The sequence below is a fragment of the Asparagus officinalis genome, chromosome 8 (assembly GCF_001876935.1).
Source record: "Asparagus officinalis chromosome 8, Aspof.V1, whole genome shotgun sequence".
NCBI classification, from domain to species: domain Eukaryota; kingdom Viridiplantae; phylum Streptophyta; class Magnoliopsida; order Asparagales; family Asparagaceae; genus Asparagus; species Asparagus officinalis.
The window spans coordinates 105464428-105486167 of record NC_033801.1 but is presented as its reverse complement, the minus strand read 5'-3'; the positions used below and the strand labels follow the sequence as shown (position 1 = coordinate 105486167).

Sequence of the window (21740 nt, the reverse complement as noted above, 5' to 3'; positions counted from 1 at the left end):
GAATTTTTCAAATTCCACTTAAGTTAATGAGTCGGTAATATAGGGTGACTTTATTTTAAGCTTAGCCCATTAAGGATTAGTGGGCTCCGAATTTGGGCACGTTGAAATTTGGCCGAGGGATATGATAATTTGGTCATGTTGGCGAGTTCACTTGTGATTCTGTTGAGAGTCGAGACTCTAAGTCGTTCTGGGCTTTTTAAGCTTGATACGAAATGTGGGTTTCATTCAGTTCGTTCTATTATCATTATAAGCGCCGCGAAGGGAAAAGAACAAAAATTAGGATTTGATAGATAGGAAGCTCATCTTAGTTGATTTTGTCGAGAGGAGTTTTGCTACAAGCAGTAGTTGTGGATTAGGTAGGAGCTAGTGAAGCAAACCCTCGTATTTTTCTCATTTATCTGTCGTTGTAGGAGCCTCAAGCTTTACTGAAAGCTTTCAAGTGTTGTGGGTGCGTCAAGGTCAAGCCCCTCCCCCCTTGTTGTGGATGTAACCGCGGGCTGTGGTCATCGAGACATCAGTAACCATACTAAAAACAATAAAAAGATATCAACATCTGCATTTATATTCAACTGCGATATGAATGCATAATGCAAAATATGTGCACGCAGACACACGCATCAATTTACTCCCCTATTCATGAGACACAAATATGCAAGTCTTAACCTGATCCCAAATGAAGTGCAAAAAAAAATACGCGATGACAAAAAGATCATCAAGAACTGTGACAGTTCCCAACAAAATATGCTTTATTAAGGAACATGTACAGCCGATCAACACGGTGTCAGAAAAAAGAGAAGACGGTTACAGCAAGAGATATTACACCTTGACATGGAGATATTCTAGCTGTTTACCATATTATCAACATAACATGGCTGGACTCCAAACCAAACATTCTTGCAGGACAGGTAGAAATACATACAGAAATCATACATCACATAATTTTTCAGAAACACCCTTTCGAAGCAGCTGAATTTGGTACAAACCGTCTAAAAAACAAGTGTGCCCCCTCAGCAGTCTCTTTAGCTTCCATATCACATATCACACATCATTGCTCAAAATCTAAGGAGCAAGCTTATTCCTCCTATCACAATACATATACAAATTATGTACCATAAACTATCACAAACGTAAGCCAAATCCCTCATACTAAGCTTTGCGGCACACATCCCCATCACATACATATCCCTCCTTCTCAATCTTCATCTCGTCATCATCGTCATCGTCGTCGTCATCGTCGTCCTCCTCATTCAACCCTAACTCCTTTAGATGCTCCTCAGTGAACGGGTAAGCCTCTGCTCCATGTTCCATTATCAAATCTCTCGCCTCCGTTGTTACTGTCTTTCCCGTTGGTCCAATTGCCACTAAGGATGGAATGCCATAGACTTTGAAGGTTTTGCAAAGTGATTCCTTTCTATCATCGCCAAAGGGGATAGCGAGCCATGGCATTGATGCGTAGTAGTCATCAAAAGACTTCTGGTCTTGATCGCTGGATATGAAGACAAGTTCAAAGTTTGGGTCTTTGGCTTTGATCTTGTTGTAGACATCAGTGAGTGTTGGGAGAAATGCACGACAAGGGGGACACCAAAGAGCAGAGAAGTAGAGGAGGATGTTTTTGCCCACAAGTTCAGAGACGGGAACCTTTTCATCACAACAAACCAACATAAATTGCTTCCTCAGGCTTGAGATTAATGAATAAATTATAAATGTCCAAAGTAGCAAATACACGTATGAGGAACATAAAGAGGACATAAATGTGGCAATAAGGAGTGAAATTTTGGATCAATTTGTAGATGTGGAAGTTTGGATAATGAGTGTGAAAAGTGTGAAAGCATGAACAGCTTTAAGGTAGAATACCATCACGCAGACATATTGCAATTTGTACATGTTTAAACAATAACAATACAAATCTCTCTCTTACTATTTATAATAAAATTGCAATTTCTATTCTGGTAGGGCAATGCAATTTACGAACTGGTAATGAATCCCAACGTTTAAGATTCTCCTTTATTCAGCAGTAATATTTTGTTAGGTTTTTATTTAATAAGTCCAAACCCATGGGTCGACATTCAAAAATTAATCACAAAAAGTTTCGACTTGTGTCTTACATTCTTAAAGGTGAGTGTTTATTTATTTAAACTTTCTAATTGTTCAGCATCTCTGCAAACCATACTCAGAGACAACCTCATAGGGTATTAACATGTATGGTATAATAATTAAACATAGAAATAGGAAATTGTAAAATTTCGGTGTGTAATGCGAGACTGAACCAATTCTGTGGGAGAACCCATGGTCAGGACTATTTATGTCCATTGCATCAATTGTGAACACCAATTTGAAAGGATGTTTTCTACAATAAGAAACAACAAGGGAAATACTTAGGACAAGAATGACCATCAGTACATCTATAAATTCATTGATTAGAGAACTTGAATTACAGGCATGATCAACATTGCATCGAAGAAACACAGAATCGTGGGGGAAAGAACGAAGCTAAACAATTCAATCAAAATTGTCGGATATTAAAGAAAAAGTTAAGAAAAGTAAATGAAATGCACTTTTATGGAAATTCCAAGGAAAATCTTTTGGAATATATAGCTTGAAATTGAATGCTCCCAAATATCAGATCAATCATATCTATTGGATGACTCCATTGAGCGAGACAGAATAAAATGCTATGAGGCATGCGGGTATTTTCGAAGTACCGGTATCCAATTCATACAGGATACTTAGTGACTTAAGTGCACACTAGTCAAATACATCCATAAATATTTGTGATGTATTCCAGTCTTCTTGATATACGTTGACTAAAAAACCAAAAAGTTAAAGAATGATTTGTTGACTCATAATTCAATTTAAGTTGCATATATCTCATTCCCTCGCATACTATTAGATGAAAAGTAGAAGATAAATAAATGTTGGCGAAATTACTTCAATTCTATGATTGAGAAGTTTATTTTGTGATATACAGACCACTACATTAAAAACTTAGTGAGGGTAGAAAATCTATACTATACTATAAAAACGCAGTGAGGTCAAAAAGTATTTTGTTGGAATGGAGGACAACTCATACGTTCCATTATTATTTTAAGGGCATAATTGTAATTTTCTCCTAAAGTTTTTATCTACACACTGAGGTGCCGTAGTGTCGTACATGGCCCCACATAAAAATTCAAAGAAAAGAAAGCGCTACCGGTGAAGATAAGGCGGTGAGAGAAAGATCTTCCAATTTTCAAAATAAAAAATTAGTTTGTTTTTCATATAAGACCCCAACCTTTTTAACTAATTGAGATTAGACTCTTTATTCTTTATATTTTGGGGTATAGAATCTCAACTCCATGAGAAAATAGTTCTCGTATAACACCCAACTTTTTCAACTAATTGAATTTTATTTAGTAGGAGCAGTGGCGACTACCCCACGTCGTATTAAAAGAATTTAACAAAACAGACCTCAAAAAGTTACAAATATTGCCTCAGACAACAAAACAAATTCGCCTTTAAAAAAAAAGCCTCAAACAAATTGAGATCAAAACTTTTGTTCCTTTATTTTTATGAGCCTCTGGGTATCAAAATTCAAAAGGAGCTCTTTGTATAAGAATTAGGATAAGCTATGTTTTAATTTTTATTGCACATGCAGTAACACTAATATTTTAAAAGAAAGGAGGAATATCCTTAAAAGCTACTTAAGACATGAGGGCAATTTTGCCATTTTACATGAATATTAAATCCTTCACAATTCACTATGTATCATCTCTCTTATACACAATTGATTCGAAACACTGACCACATTCCTTCTCTAGCAAACAACACAATTAAAAAAACTTTGAAAGTAAAACATTCTAGAAGAAGATACAAACCTTTCAAATAAAAATTAAAAATAAACTAAAATAATGCAATTACAATTATTAAACTAGGAATCTGAAATTTTCAAGAGGAAATTTTGTATATCAAATGCAAAGTAAAGATTTTTTTCCTAATCATTGTATAGCTCTTAGGATAGAATACAATGGTGGACACAGCACTAAAATATCTGTTTAATTGCTAAATAAATCTTTGAGAATTAGAGCTTTCAAAAACATAAAATGATGTACTCGAAGTATAAAATTAAAGAATATGACATAAAGATTTTTTCCTAATCATTGTATAGCTCTTAGGATAGAATACAATGGTGGACACAGCACTAAAATATCTGTTTAATTGCTAAATAAATCTTTGAGAATTAGAGCTTTCAAAAACATAAAATGATGTACTCGAAGTATAAAATTAAAGAATATGACATAAAGATTTTTTCCTAATCATTGTATAGCTCTTAGGATAGAATACAATGGTGGACACAGCACTAAAATATCTGTTTAATTGCTAAATAAATCTTTGAGAATTAGAGCTTTCAAAAACATAAAATGATGTACTCGAAGTATAAAATTAAAGAATATGACATAAAGATTTTTTCCTAATCATTGTATAGCTCTTAGGATAGAATACAATGGTGGATACAGCACTAAAATATCTGTTTAATTGCTAAATAAATCTTTGAGAATTAGAGCTTTCAAAAACATAAAATGATTGACTCGAAGTATAAAATTAAAGAATATGACATTAACATTTATAGTTATAAATTTAAAAAATATAATTTATTTTATTTTAAAACTCTAGGTTATGACTATCCATTTCTTCTTTATTAATATAAAACTTTGAAAAATGTTTTAATACCCAGCAGTTGCATTTACACGTGCAAAGTTTCCAGAATGACTATAATGTTTTAAGATATCTAGTGGGTTTCTCTCGCTCTCCCCAAGAATAGGGGAGAAAATGTCAACAGTTAATTACCAAAGGGATGTCTCAGCTATAAAAATCATACTTATCATATCTACGAATGAAAAAGACTAGTGAGTTTAGTAGGAAACTGTCTAAGCAATGAAAAACTTTTTGTGTCACGATAAATAAAAACTAATGACGTGATATACTGTCCATCTAAACAAAATGTTGTTAGATTAAGTCTATTGGGTATTGGGTTAATAGGCTGTGACCCGTTAACCATACCCCTATTTGTATGACTATATATATCTCTCTCTAGTATCTGAATGAATTAATCAAGTTAGGGTTTTTGCTCTCTCAATTATCTCTTTCTACATGGTATCAGAGCTTGAAACCCTAGCCGTCACAAATCCTCATTCAAAAACCCTAGCCGTCGCCGCCTCTTCTCCTTGCCGCCGGCACTACCGCCACCACTAGCCGTGCCGCTACAGTGCCGCCGCCGCTACAGTACCATCGCCGCTACAGTACTGCGCTGCTACAGTACCACACCGTTTGTTTTATCCTTTTTTTTCTATGGCCTTGAATAGGTGATTCGAGGCCACACATGACCCGATCCGGTCATCTACTACTGCCTATTTTTTGATCTGTTCTTAGTCTATGTTTAAAGAACAGATCTCTACTACTGCCCTGATTATTTGACTACTACCTGCCTATCACTATTGTGCAATAATATCGGAAACAGATCTCTCCTCCTCTTCTACATCTCCCTCTGCTGCTGCTGGTCAGACTTCTGCGCCCAAGGTAGTCTTGGGGACTACAATAAAATTGAATGGTACAAACTATCTGCTCTGGGCTCAGACTTTCCGCATCTTCATTGGCGCTCAGAGCAAACTTCCACATCTTCTGGCCTCTCCTCCACCCACCACAGATCTCACCTACAGTTCCTGGCTCTCGTCTGATTATTGTGTTATGATGTGGCTCCTCAACAGCACGGAACCACAGATTAGTAGCAGTGTTATGTTCTTAACCACTGCGAAGGAGATGTGGGACAGTCTGAAGATTATGTACGGAAATGAGAAGAATGCTTCCCGTGTATTTGAGATTTATGAGCGACTGTTTACGCTCAAACAGGGAGATAGGTCAGTTCCAGAGTTCTTTGGTAAGTTAAAAGGACTGATAGACGAACTGGAGATACATCAGCCTGCAGTAGCTGATGCGGCGACGCTGTTGGGATATCATCGTGACTTGGCAGTGTCCAAGTTTCTTTCTGGATTGCACCCTAACTTGCAGTCCCAGGTGAGAGGACAGATATTGGGTGGAGATATCATCCCCTCACTGACTGCTACATTCTCCAGAGTCATGCAGGTCTCTACTGGTGTTTCTTCTGATACTTCTGCACCGTCTTCACCTTTAGTGGATCAGTCTGCCATGTTCTCTAGTAGAGGCAGAGGCCGCGGTCGTGGTCGTGGTCGTGATCGTGATTCTTTGGGAGGACGTGGCTCTTTTAGTGGGAGACAGGGTGATTCTGATAGGGGTTCACGTCAGTGTGGTCACTGTGGGAGGACCAATCATATTTCTGATAAGTGCTGGGAGAAGTTTGGTCGTCCTCAATGGGCCTAAGTAGCTGATGCCGAGTCGACTCGCTCACCTATTTCTACTACTATTTTTAGTAATCCAGCTACTACTGTTCCTACTGTTCAGATTTCTCAGGCAGATTATGAGAGGTTACGCCGGCTAGAGCTCTCTCAGAACAGTCATTCGGCTACTCATGCATCCTCTTCAGGTATGGATGCTTACATAGCTTCTCCTCATGAACCATGGGTACTAGATTCTGGAGCCTCCTCCCATATGACAGGTATAAAGGATCGTTTTGTCTCTTTACATCTTTCTGATAAGTTTCCCTCTATTCGCATCACTGATGGTACACTTTCTTCAGTTCTTGGTGCTGGAATAGTTCATGCTACTTCCTCTTTAAAACTCACAGATGTGTTATATGCTCCTAAATTCCCTGTTAGCTTATTATCCATTAGCAAGTTTACAAAACACAATAACTGTAAAGTCACCTTCTTTCCTTCTTATTGTGTTTTTCAGGACCTAGCAACTGGGATGACGATTGGTTCGGGACATGAGAGAGGAGGTATGTACTATTTGGACGACAGTGTGCCGGGTGCTGGTCTTGTTGCAGCACAGCCTGATTCTACCTTACTGTGGCACTGGCGTTTGGGTGATCCTTCACTACAGAAACTTAGATAGGTAGTTATTGTTCAGTCTTCCCTTTCTTCTTTAGGTTGTGAGTCATGTGAACTGGGTAAGCATCATCGTGCTTCTTTTTATTGAACTCTTTTATAATGAAATAAAAACCCAGTTCTCTACTTCTGTTCATATTCTTCGTACTGATAATGCTTTGGAATATATGAAAAATGACGTTTTAAAATTTTGTGCTCTTAATGGTATTATTCATCAAACTTCATGCTCTCACACTTCACAACAAAATGGAGTTGCTGAGAGGAAGCATAGACATATTCTCGATGTTGCTAGAACACTGATGATACATATGAATATTCCAAAGTACTTGTGGTCGGATGTTGTCCTCACTGCCTGTTATTTGATTAATCGCATGCCTTTATCCTGCTAAAAAAACGTTTTTCTGTGATTCCTCGAGTTTTTGGTTGTACGTGTTTTGTTCAGGATTTGACTGCTAGTTTGGATAAATTGTCTCCTAGGTCCATTAAGTGTGTGTTTGTTGGATACTCACGTACTCAAAAAGGGTATAGGTGCTATCATCCGACCACCAGGAGATATTTTGTTTCTGCTGATGTTACCTTTTTTGAGTCTGTCCCATATTTTTCCTCTGGTTCCACTACCTCTGTCAGTCCACAGGTGCCACTACCTTCTACGGCTCCCACTACTATTCCGGTATCTGCTCCTGAGGCTACTGCACCAAAGCCTCTACTGACATACTCTCGCCGTCCTAAAGTACATACACCTGTCTCTGCTCCTGCTGACTCTTCTTCTCCAGCTGCAGGTCCATCTCATGTCGAGCCTCATATCTCTTCTGACTTAGATGTTCCTATTGCTCTTCGTAAAGGTAAACGGTCTTGCCCAAAATATCCTATCTCTCTTTTTGTCTCTTATGACCGTCTCACCTCATCATTTCGTCAGTTTGCTTTGTCATTGTCCACTATATCTTTACCCAGGTCACATGAGGAAGCTTTGTTAGTACCCGCCTGGAAACAGGCTATGGATGAGGAGATGAATGCACTGCTTTCTAGAGGGACTTGGGATTTGGTCTCTCTACCTGCTGGAGCGACTGTGGTTGGCTGCAGATGGGTGTATACCTTGAAATATCGTCCTGATGGGTCTGTTGATAGATATAAAGCTCGCCTGGTTGCTAAAGGAAGGAAATGAATGCACTACTTTCTAGAGGGACTTGGGACTTGGTTTCTCTTCCTACTAGAGCGACTGTGGTTGGTTGCAGATGGGTGTATACCTTGAAATATCGTCCTGATGGGTCTGTTGATAGATATAAAGCTCGCCTGGTTGCTAAAGGATATACCCAGACATATGGTATTGACTATTTTGAAACCTTTTCTCCCGTTGCTCGTCTCAACTCCATCAGAATTCTTTTCTCTCTGGCTGTTAATATGGATTGGGCGATGCACCAACTAGATGTGAAGAATGCTTTCCTTTATGGTGATTTGGACGAGGAGGTTTATATGGAGCAACCTCCTGGGTATGTTGTTCAGGGGGAGAATCTTATCTGCAGGCTGAGAAAGACCATCTATGGGTTAAAGCAAAGTCCTCGAGCTTGGTTTGATAAGTTCAGCAAGGTTATTTCTAATGTTGGTTTTCAACGTTATCAGTCTGATCACTCTGTCTTTCTTCGACGCACAACAACTGGTTTGGTTATTTTAGCCGTATATGTTGATGATATTCTGCTGACTGGGAGTGACTCTGTTGCCTTAGCTGAGACTAAGAAGTATCTAAACCGTCATTTTGTCACTAAGGACATGGGAAAGCCAAAGTATTTTCTTGGGATTGAAGTTGCATATAAAAAACATGGCCTGTTGTTATCCCAAAGGAAGTATGTGCTAGATTTACTAGAAAAAGCAGGTCTCTTGGAATGCAAACCTGCAAGCACTCCAATGGAGGTAAATGTTGATTTGTGGCGTGATGATACCTCTCTACTAGATGATGTTGCACGATATAGGAGACTAATTGGGAAGCTAATATATTTGACAGTTACCAGACCTGATATTACTTTTGCAGTAGGTGTACTGAGCAGGTTTATGCACAAACCTAGAGAGGTTCATTGGACAGCAGCTCTGAAGATTTTGGCATATGTCAAAAGTTATCCTGGCAAGGGATTGTTATATAAGAAGCATGGGCATACTCACATTTCGGCTTTCTCTGATGCTGGCTACGCAGGAGACATGAGAGACCGAAAGTCAACCTCAGGATTTTGTACTTTTGTTGGAGGTAATCTTATGACTTGGAGAAGTAAGAAACAAGATGTAGTATCACGATTTAGTGCAGAGGCCGAATATAGAGCAATGGCTCACACTGCTTGTGAGATGGTGTGGCTAAAAAAGTTTATGACAAAGCTTGGTTTTGTTCAGTCTGGACCCATGCCAATGCATTGTGACAACCAGTCTGCTATTTATATTGCACAGAATCATGTGTTTCATGAGAGGACAAAACATATTGAAGTTAACTGCAATTTTGTCAGAGATGCTTGGGAGAAGAAGATAGTATCTCTCACATTCACTCCGTCCTCACAACAACTTGCTGATATTCTTACCAATGCTACTTCTTCAAAGGTGTTTTCTACTATATGTGACAAGCTGGGCATGGTGGATATTTATGCTCCAGCTTGAGGGGGAGTGTTAGATTAAGTCTATTGGGTATTGGGTTAATGGGCTGTGACCCGTTAACCATACCCCTATTTGTATGACTATATATATCTCTCTCTAGTATCTGAATGAATTAATCAAGTTAGGGTTTTTGCTCTCTCAATTATCTCTTTCTACATATGTGATAGATGATATCTTGCAAAGGAAAATTACAAGAAATATATGGATAATGTATCAGGCTAATAATGTATCATCAAAACCTTGATATATTAATATCATTTAAGTTACCATACGAAACATAAGCTTGAGGATAGTAATTGAGGGTCATAATTGGATCATACCCTGATGCCATCTTTTCCTATAACATAATCTCGCTCCCCTGAAACAAGAAGAGACTCCAGGGTCTGGGCCTCCATTTTTGCCTTTTCCTTCTCTGCAAGCTCCTCCAACTTTTCTGGAGAAAAGGGGAAAGCCTCGACTCCATGATCTTCCACCAGATCCGCAGCATTGGAAACAAGTGTCTTACCATCAGCACCAATAACAACAAAAGTTGGGATAGCCTCGAGCTCAAAGTAACGAACGAGCCTTTCACAAGTCTTGTCCTTGAAGGGGATCGCAAGCCAAGGCATGCCATCAAATCCCAGCTTGAAGGATTCCTCCTCATCATCTAGTGAGACCAAGACAACCTCGAAGTTATGTCCACTGGCCTTTACTTTCCCGTACATCTCCACAAGCTTTGGGGTGAATTTTCTGCATGCACCATATGAGTTCAAGCAGAAGTACAGACCCACAATCTTCCCTTCAAGCTCTGACACAGGTACCTTATAACAAGAAGAGGAGGAGCAGTTCAGATTGATGAGGTACATAATCAGTAATAATTTAACATGGCTAAAATTTGGAGGTTAGCAAAATATAGAAAATGCAAAGAAGCCAGTAAATGATTGAATAAATAATTGTCAGAACTCTATACTTGAAACATCAAAAGAGGACATGGGAAGCAAACAGATAACAGTAAACAATAGCAAACAAAAGTAAACATTTATCGTATCATTTGGATATAACTTGTGAAAACTTATGAATCAAGAATAGTTTTCAAATAAATAATTAACTGCCTACTCCAAGGGTCAATAAGCTAAGGGCATATTCAGTTCTAACTGCATATCCAGTTCTAATTTCATGGGTGCTCCAACATTAAACAGTGGTGAAATAATGGGGGACTGAATTACCTTATTTCCATTGTTTGAAACCAAGAAGTCACGAGAGGGAGAAATAAAGACACTTTGAAGTGTTTGGTTCTCTTTGGCAGCCTTTGCCGCTGATTGCATCTTTTCAATCCTCTCTTGAGTGAATGGGTAAGCATCTGATCCATATTCTTCCACAGCCTCAACACCCTCATCATTAACAATCTCACCATTTTTATCAAGAACCACGAGATGGGGTACCCCTTGTACAGTGAAAAGCTCATCGAGTTGCTGACGGGTAGTAGAGTCTGAGAAAGGAATGGCAAGCCAAGGCATATCAAAAAAGTATTTGTTGAAAGATTCTTCATCCTCATCAGCTGAGACAAACACAACTTCGAAGTCAGCATTCTTCAAGGAGAGCTCAGTATATGCCTCAACCAATTTTGGAGTGAATCGGCGGCAGGGACCGCACCATGAGGCCGAGAAGTAGAGACCAACAACCTTCCCCTCGAGATTGCTTACCTTGACCTGTAAAGATGATACCCATAGTTTTAGGCCATAGACCATGGTTTTCCTAGCCTCAATTGAAAGCAATATCAATTGAAAACAAGTAATACAACAATCGTTTTAGGTAAAACTGAATTTCAATAAAGGTAAAAAAAGGAACTGCATTTTCTCAGCTAAGGCAACTCAAAGTCCAACCAAAATAGGCCATCAGCTCAAACCAGAGACTAAGAAAGTTCTTTAATGCTCATCTAATCTAATGTAGGTGGGTTTCGGCTTTTGGGGTGCATACTCCCATCAGTGAATGGCAGAGCTATCAAATTCATACAGATGACATTCTCAGTTACTGAGGCACTAATAGTACAACAGTAAGGAACCCAAACCGTAACAAGCTAGAAGTATAAGTTAGGTGTGTAAAGATGACTTTGATTTTATATAGTGGAATGAACCACCTCCATTGGCTGAAAATTAAACAAGGATCAGAGTATCCACATGCTATGCACAAAAACCCTACATACACTTGATTTCAGGCATACAATATTTCAGTCCCGAACTGCAGACAAGGAGAATCACATTTACCTACAGTGCAGGAAAACAATTCAGAAAAAAGTGCAAAACGCAGTCTTTTACACATCAGGAAGTAGAAAGGCAAAGGCGTAGTAAACAGAAAAAACTGAGGCTATTTTAATGGACGTTAATACATGCAGAAGAGAAGGAACGTTAATACATCATCAAGGGTCAACAGAAAAAATTGCATGAATAAACAGGAAGGTTTTGAGTAACTGTGGATACTACATGAATAGTTCACAAGCTATTTTAATGGTTGTGTCTGATTGAATAGTAGCAAATGTTTCCATCTCTCAGGAAAACTTCAGTACCTCATCTCTAAAAATAAATGAACAATTGGAGACTATATCAATCAAGCAATTTGCTCCTCAGAACAAATATCTAATTTAGGATATCAGTGACAGAACTGAGGCTACAAAGTTCAACACAAATTGTCTTTCCATTAATTTGTGATAAATCCTTAATTCTTTAAAGAATGACTTCATGTTGTCATAAATCTGAAGCAGCAGCAGCTAAAATCTCAAAGATATGTAATGCATTTTTCCTGATTGGACTCTGAGTCGGATTTAAAGATCTGCAAAGGGGCTATTTATATAGTTCTGACTAAATAATACACACCACAGCAATGTGAAGGAGGCAATTTTTCCAGTGGTTGTTTCTCTTCTTATGTCTTTTTCCTGCTCGCCTGTATTTCCTCAGTAGTTTAAGGACCTCAACCTCTACCTGGTTCACCATATCAAACACTAAAGCTTTTCATAGGGGTTATCTAAGTTTGAACACTTCGAAGCATTGTCCCTAGTTGCAGGAGTGAACTTCTGATTAAAAAGGTGGGTCTGCTTAGCAGCTAATTAGCTTCCAAGCTTTCTGATAATCCCCTTCTTTACTCATAGCTGCCTCGACAAGGAACTTGGAACCAACTCCATAGAAGATTGACATCAGTGTTAAATAACTGGTCACAAACCTATCAATTCATTCAAAGAAATTTCCTGAATGAGACCTGGGCTCATAACCAACGTCATTCCAATAGGTAAATACTTGAACAACAGATGGTGGGTAATGGTTCTCTTAAATCTGTAAGTGTTACTTCATACATATTTCTCCTTGTCATTTTAATCCCACTCTTGATACTAGTTAACAGTTCATGATAACCGCTATGCGCATCAAACATGCTCAATTATCTCCACTCAGCTAATATTGATAAGTTACCTGCCAGAATGACTTTTGACTCGAGTCTTAAGGCTTACAGACTTTGAGATGAATAATACTCTTAAAGAAGATCTCCTCTGTCTTCTTCGGTTTTTTGACAATTTCTTAATGGATAAATGAGTAAGGACTAGGATTCGCAAGTAGCTGTTAGAGCTTACATTGCGTAAACATATAAATTTCTTACCTTCCAATTACCTCGCCATGTTTTGTTAGATTTTAGGTAGGTCCCTACCCCTTCCACAATTTTCTTGGAAAGGAATTTAGTATGAACTGAAAGACTAAAGAGCAATTTAACATTCACTAGTCAAAATTTCCATGCAGGCTCCTCGATATGGTGTTGGGCTGCACATTTACCCTTAGCTGATGAAGATTGATAAGATCGTGATGATCAATATTCTCTCGCAAGCACAGTCAAAGTTCTTTCTAGATGTTTCCTATTTACCATTTCAATTTTCAGCTAAACTTTGTAAAAAGTACAAATTAGCATGATAAAACATCCCCAAAACCAAAATTTCTTGCATCAAACTAGTAAAAAAATGAAATATCTCCCCTCAATTTAGCTCTGTTAATCGGGTATTACAATAAAAAAAACACTAATATTCAAATTAATCAGTCAATACAATTAAAATCAAGCTCCACTAGAACGACTTGTTCAAATCTAATGGACTTAACCCTAGGAACTTTATAAATAAATATTCCTCATTCACATTATGAATCTATGATCACATAATCAACAATAAATTCCGCCTCACTCTGCTAGCTCAATTTATCAGCTAGCTTCAATAAAAAGTATCATTTAGTATGAGAAAGTAAACCCAAAATCTAAAAATTTGTACATCAAACAAGTAAAAATGTTTCCACTCTATTTAGTTCAATTAATAAGTAAATAAAACAGATAAGTTTACAAATAATCAATCAATAAAATTAAAATCAAGCTCCAATAGAATAATTGTACCAAACTAATGGTGTTAACCTCAGAATTTTACAAAGGATATATCAATAGTCAAATTATGACCATCTAATCAAGCAGTAATCTGCCAAAAAGCATCACAAAAGTTTACCTTTTTCCTGCTTTCCAACTAAAATTTTCAGCTAATTCCAAGAAAAAGAATAGGGTGTTTTTAATTTTAAACTCATTCTTTAACAAGATTTATTTTAAACCAGCCACTTCCAAAATCACTTGTACACAGTACACGCAAAACACCCAATCTGATTTATTTTTAAACCTCAATTCAATAATTGACCATTTATTACAAGATGTAACCAATATTATAGTAGTTTAACATATATTGTCGTAGTTTAAATTAAATTATAGCAGTTTACGGTACTCTATAGCATATAAATGCAGATTTTGGCTAGGTGTTCTTCTTTCTCCTAATTTAATCACAACCTAGCTCGAGATACTCTAGCATATGCTCTGAATAGTAGTAGTTTGTGTTTGTAGCTCCTAGAACTATATGGGGCCATCCAATGATGTAACAGAATGCATGTGATACAACAACCTCCAACTTATAGATATTTCTGTTTTCGTTTTCACTTTCTTTTCATTTCCACTCAAGAGTAGGTAATGGTTACAAAAATCCAACTAGTTTATAATGTTCTGTTCGAACATCAGAGATTCAGAATACAAACTTCAAAAAATATCCTTCCATATAGAATTACGCTCATCAATAATAACTTTTCAAACAATGGTACATGTTCATACTTCTAAGATGTACAGCGTATCGAGTTCAATGGGTTGTATCCAAAATTTCTTAATTCAATTTGCCTTAATGATAAGATCCACATTCGATGTTCTGAGTGTATGATGTTGGGGCTTAAACTAGGGCTATGAACCAATTTTAACCCAAAAACTATAGCTATTAGGTGTTAGCCCTAACTTATATTTTTAACCCCAAATTCCATTTTAAACCCATCCCTCTTTTCTATTCCATCTCATGTCGTACTGTACTCACTCATGAATATTCAGCATATGAATGATTTTGAAAGCTCGTGGGACTAAAAAATAAATCAGGGTAAGAGAATGGGTATAAAATAAAATATAATAAAAAGTGTCAATTAAGCATAAGACAGCAAACCCCAAAACCTAAAATTCTTCGGTCAAATAAAGTAAAAAAACCTAAATATATCACTTAACTTAGTTCGATCGATCAGTTAATACAATTAAAATTGACAATAATTGAAATCGCCGCTACCTGATCGCCGTTATTCCTAACGAGGAAATCTCTCCCCTCGCCGGAGAGGATCGACTTGAGATCGTGACGCTCAACGACGCCGTTACCCTCCGTTACTGCGACCTCCGTCATCTCTCGCCGTCTCTAGACTCTCCTCTTCTTTCTTCGTGGTGACGGAGAAGTATGGAGTTTAGCTTTTTATAGACGGCAAAGATTCGCCGCTTATTTTCCGTCATAATTGTAAATTCGGTTATGTTTTGATTCTTTTCTTCGGTGAAAAGAAAACCTTCTGTGTTGACTCACGACATTTGAGACGAGAAAGATTCAGATTGATTATACTGATAAATTACCAAGCTACTCATGTTTTGTGGAGTGGGTAATTTAAGAAAGAAGGAGATCAGAGTAATTTGGTTCACTTGCAAGAGGACGACGATGCTTTGAGCTTGGTAAATTTAGTGTGGGTTGTGCAAAAAAACGTGGTGCACAAAAATCATTAGGGGATTAGTCACCTAGAACTTTTTAAGTAGAACTTAGATAATTGATAAAATTGGATAATTTTTAACACTGAGATAATTTAGTGGAACAATGATGAATAATTCTTGAAGTTGGATAATTTGGTGGGATAATGGTGGATAATATTATGAAGAGGATAATTTGATGGGGGTAACGGTGAGTATAAATTATTATTGTTAATAATTGTATATTAAAAATAATATAAGATTGATAAGCAATTGATTAGTCTAGTAATAACTATAAAATATAATGCAATAAAGCATCACTATTCATCTCAAATAATAAAATATAGTCTAGTAATAACTATAAAATATAATGCAATAAAGCATCACTATTCATCTCAAATAATAAAATATTTTACAAGTAAATAAAAATCTAAATTCCTAGAGTGACTCGACTTCCATCATCCTACATGGCCTCTGCCATAGAATTTCTTCAAGCTCCCGCAGCTGCTCGTTGAGTCTGTTGAATCTGTAACTCATCTTCTTCATCGGAGTCATCATCTGCATCAGCAACATTTCGTGGAGCTTCTAGTGGAAGATCATAAATGTCGAAGTCATCATTTGTATTCTCCAATCTTAAAAAGTTATGAAATCCTACACATGCAACGAACATCTTTATTTGTGTGGCATACGGAAAACCTGGAGGTTGGCTCTTGAAAATAGTGAATCTAGACTTAAAAACTCCAAAGATGTGCTTGACACAATCTCTAAGAGACGCATGCCGATGATTGAAAACTTCTTTTGAATTTCATGGTCGTTGTCGATTATTAGCTGGGCCGAACTCTCAAAGATGGTACCTTTGACCTCGGTATGGAGCAAGAAATTATAGCCTATTTGGATAGCCGCAGTCAACTAGATAAAATTTATCTGCAAACAAGAATATAAATATGAATGAGAAAAATATTGTAAACTAAAAAAATATTCTTTAATTGATAGAATACTATGTAAAGATTATTACTCTGTGGAAGTGGAAGTCCGTAAGGTCTACTCATTGCATCCTTCAAGACTCTTGCATCATTAGCAGAACCCTCCCACCCAGTTAAGACATAAATGAATTTGAGATCAAATGTGCAAGCTGCCAAGACGTTCTGAGAGAGAAAACCATGTCTATTTCGATAGGGCGTCTGATCTATGTTATACACCATGCACGGTATATGAGTCTCATCTATTGCACCGATACAATCCTAAATAATCAATGTGTCAGACCATCTCAAGTGATGTGTGTGGAGGCACGCACACATGTGTGCACGTGTGTGTGTGTGTGTGTGTGTGTCTGCGTGTGTGTAAATTCTAAAGCAATAATAATTACCTTGAAATAAGGCCAAAAGCGAGATTCTGATTTAACCTTATCAGGTGGATCAGTAGGGGGTGATGCCATCAAGCATGATGCTAAAGATACCAAGGCATGTAATGCTTTATTGAAACATACATTGATGGTCCATTTTGAACGATCAAATCGATCAGTTGCAACAGAGTGTCGTTGATTTTGACTAACCGTGAGAAGAAAAATAACAATCATCTCCTCAACACTAATGTGGTATGTGTCTTCTATATGGCCCCACTCTCTCAAGATATTGCATAACTTCATGAACCAATCTGGGTACATGCAGTAAATTCTACGAAAATCTTGAGGATGATTATCCATCTTGGACTGTAAGTATGTGAGACCAAGATCTGTAATACCACGTCGAGGACTTTGAAAATTAAGCGTATTTGCTATGAACTCCTGTGATAGACATCCTGATACCTTTGTGATCAGATCTGCAGCCTCAGCAGCTAATTCGATTATGCGAATCAAAAGATTATCATCGAAGTCTTCATGATGAAAATATAAAATGGGAAAATTTTGATCTTCCTCCATCCTATTAAATAATATAACCAATGAAATATAATCAATTTACATGAAACTTATGTACATAGGAAATAAATAAAGCACTCTATTATTAGCACACAATGAGACTGATAACAAAGTAGCAATCAATTAAAAAATGTTGATATGTATGCTAATCGTTAATCACCAAACTACTAAAAAATAGAAGAAAACATAATATTGCACTACTCTCATCTAAACATACAAGAATCATTTGTTAGGATGATACATATAATAGAAACTTCATCCATTAAATGCACCAAACTAATATAGCTGACAAGTCAAATAACATAAGAACATAATATAAACAAATAAATAAAAGCATGGCAATATCCTAAAAATAAATAGTTTTGACAAATTGAAATGAAATTGATCCTAAAAATACTTTCCAAATCTTTAAAAAAACATGACATTATCCCAAGTTCCACCTACTCAATAAAAAATAGTTTGACAATATGAAATTCCACACAATCCTAACACCATAACAAATCTTAAAAAACATATAAATATCCTAAACTTCTAAATTATTGTCTCTAAACATCTCTAAAGAAATCAGAATCATAATCTTCACCATTTGGATCAGAATTGGCTTGAGTCTCATCCTTACCATCATTCATTATCTCACTGATCAACCTAAAATGTAGAAACTCATAGCGGTCTTTTGCATCCATGTCAATAAAGGCATCCTTCATGTCCTGTGAGATATTGTCACTGAGTATATTCCATTTTTGTGGCTTAGTCAATTCAGAAGTAGACATAACATCATCAACCCATTCTTTATTCCGACCTTTTCTATCTTCCTTAACTCATCAACTAACTCATGAAAAGCTTTACCTACAGTGACAACTATCTCTCCTACCTCTTACAATGATAACTGGGAAGATACAGAGGATGTGGCTGTAGTACCAATTGACCTACGTTTTCGTTTACCATTATTCAGACTAGATGGTCCAGAACCAGAAAATGGCACATTATCACTGGGAATGGTGGTAGCATGTTGCATATCTACAGTAGCATCTCCTCCATCCGAAGATTCTATCTCAGCATCAGCACCAAGTATGCCCTCCCCAACCACTTCCTCTAAGCGTGCTTCATCCAAGCCATCAGGACCTAAACCTATAGCTCCTTTGTAAGGACCATGAATTTTGATACTAGTTAAAATAATTTTTTGGTATTTTAAAATATTTAATTATGATTTTTAAAAGAGTATTTGTATTTTTCTCGATTTTCTATAATTTTCTACAATTTTCTATGATTTAAAAATCTGATTATATATTTATTTAAATGATTTTGATATTTATAAATTTATTTTGTGTGGTAAATATTTTTAGAATTAATCCGTTGTGTTACCGATACTATTACGTAATATTTTAAATAATATATTGTATTATTAATATTATTACAAATTATTTCATATAATACATAGTATTATTAATTACGTATTTTTGGTATAATTTATTGTATTATTTCTACTGTTACATATTATCTATCGTATTAGTATAACTAGTACTTTTTTCTATGTGGATAATTATCCCATAATTATTTGATTTTAAATATAAGTAAATATATTTTTATTAGTAATTATTTCTGTTTAATTATACAATATGGGTATATTTTGACTATTTTGTATCAACTGTTGTATTAGTACAACATGTACGTTTTTATTTATAGATAATTATTCTATAATTAGTTTAATTTTTAAGTATCCGTAATTATTTATTTAATTATTTTTGATTAAATACCTAACACTAACCCTAATATAATTATATATATACATGTTTTTTCTCTCGTTCTCTCTCCTCTCCTCTCGTTTACTCGCCGCCTCTTGCTCTCATTTTTCTCTCTCTCCCCAAACTCGCACGCAGCCACCCGCACCCCTTCCCTCACCGTCCGCCTTCACTGTGCCCTCCGATTCGACCAACTTCCTCCGCCCTCTCCCCTCGGTCTCGTGCACCCAGCTCCTCCTTCGTCGCCTCCAGCATCACGGCCGAGCCCGACGAACAGCAGCCGTCGCCTCCGCCAGCCAAGCACGTCGCTGCTCTCCCCTGACGCCGACCACCGTCGAGCCCCACACGCCCCCAACGGCCTGCGCCTTCGCCAGCGCCAGCGGCCACCCGACAGGCCACCCCAGGCCGAGAACCACCGCCCTCGACGAACTCCGACGCTTAGATCCCCGCTGCCCTTGCCGGCCGAGCTCGCTGCCTTTCCCTCGTCGGAGCTCTTCCCGACGTCGAGACCCCCGTCGTCGGCCTCTTCCTCTCCCCGCTCGCTGTCCCGTCAAACCACGATTCGCGACTATTCCTCATTCAACCGTCGCCGTCGTGCCCATTTGCGTCGGATCTGACTCGCACCGCGCGATGTTGAATCGGTTCGACAAAAACCCGAGGCAAGATCCCGCTTTACTTGATCTATATTTTCATTATTTACATTTTTTATGAATTATTTGCATAGTTTAATTGTGACGTATTTATCTGCGTGGGTTGTTGCTGAAGAATATTGATCTGAATAATTGATATGTGATAAATAGTGTTTTTGGAATAATTATAATGAATTAAAAGAATTTAATTCGACAGAAGAATCATTTTTAGATAATTATAATAATTTAAAAGAATTTATTTTGGAAAATGAATTAGTTTAGATTAATTGTTAAGCGAAATAATTTAAAATGAATTAATTTAGAAAAAGATTATTTTCTGAATTATGTAGATGTTGTTTATGATTTATAATTCTTATTTTGATTATCTGATATGCTATGATATTATTGCTCATGATTAGCTGCATTGATTGTTCCATGTTGTGATTGAGAATCATTAGGAGTTTTTTGTCTATAGTGACCTGTATGACACAGTTAGGATCTAGAATCTCGTGTGTAGTTGACCTGGAATTATGAGAATTGGGATGAGAAGTCTTGGTCCATGTGAGCGGTTGGGATTGTTGATGTATATTCCGGGCTCGCGCTGGTGAAGTTTTTGTAGTCATCGGGGTGGGTCTGAGGAGCTGAGATATTGTGATTGTGGTTGCTTTCCAGGCTCACGCCAGCGCCTTGTGTCGGCCTGGGGTGGGTCTGAGGTGCGGTGATATCGATATTATTGATTATTTTCCAGGCTCGCGCTAGTGCCTTGTGTCGGCCTGGGGTGGGTCTGAGGAGCAGTGATATTGAGATTGTGATTATTTGAGATGAGTGATGAGATAGTTAGTTACATGACCTCGATTCTTGGCTAAGTATAATTCTTGTGAGATGTAGGTCGGTTGTACTTCTTTCACACATAGATCGGGGTTAATATTTAATTATTTACAATTCGAGACATATGGTATATACATGAGGGTTTCATTGTTTGGATTATTTCGCTCGACGTACTACGTCTCGAGTTGTAGATTTTTAAGTTTTAATTCCATCTAGTGTATGCCCTTGTGACTTGGATGATTAGTCTGATCGCTAGCTGCATGACCTCGTTGCCTGATCGATTTTGGATGCTTTATGTTATCATGATTTAGTAGTGTTTTCATATTGATTTGTGGATTTCAGTTGTACGTTCTTTTGTTGTTTCTGTTATCGTATCGTTTGTCGCATTGGATTTCTGTTCGTTCTATTTTCTTGTGGGGTCAGGTCTTGCCGTGTGCCATACACCCTGACGTACACCTGTTTTCTCTGGTGTACGTCAGACTTAGATGAAGAACAGGTCTAACTTGGAGATCGTCAGGAACCAGAGGATTCGCAGTAAGAGTGTCTTATAGACGGAGTAGAAGACAAGCTAAAGCGTAGTAGTTCTCTTCTGTAGTAGCTGATGAACACTAGAACTCTTTTACAGCATTCTTTAGTTTGATGATAGATTTAGTTATTTTATTTCCTTTTATTATGGACTATGTATTCTTATTTCCTAGTTGAACTGTTGTTGTAATAAGGGTATGTTTGACCCGTATTTTATGTCTCGGATGTTACCCCCATTTGTGATATGATATTTCTTTATTCTGAGTTTGTCTATTATATTCTTGCTGATTGTGATCGGGGACCTGTGACTTCGCATTTTTTTTATTTCCAGACGCTTAGCGTATTGGATTGAGAAGAAAAGGAAAAAAAATAATAGTGTATATTTCTTCTCAATCTAATACGTCGCGGG

The 21740-nt window shown here is 37.2% G+C and overlaps 1 protein-coding gene across 1 annotated transcript; it reads right to left on the bottom strand.

Moving 5' to 3' along the window:
• On the bottom strand, nucleotides 721-15637 carry LOC109819842 (probable nucleoredoxin 1). The gene is made up of 4 exons (XM_020385776.1): nucleotides 15259-15637; nucleotides 10832-11314; nucleotides 9947-10426; nucleotides 721-1638 (listed from the first exon to the last, which is right to left on the bottom strand). The coding sequence occupies exons 1-4, from the start codon at nucleotides 15367-15369 to the stop codon at nucleotides 1147-1149; spliced, it is 1566 nt and encodes a 521-aa protein (XP_020241365.1). The 5' UTR covers nucleotides 15370-15637; the 3' UTR covers nucleotides 721-1146.

Bases quoted from the DNA above. Each gene is read 5' to 3' on its own strand.
- LOC109819842 (XM_020385776.1), bottom strand. From the start codon at position 15,369: ATGACGGAGGTCGCAGTAACGGAGGGTAACGGCGTCGTTGAGCGTCAC. The intron at 11,315-15,258 runs GTAGCGGCGATT...TCATCTTTACAG, and splicing joins TTAGGAATAACGGCGATCAG to GTCAAGGTAAGCAATCTCGA. The intron at 1,639-9,946 runs GTATGATCCAAT...TGTGATGAAAAG, and splicing joins TAGGAAAAGATGGCATCAGG to GTTCCCGTCTCTGAACTTGT.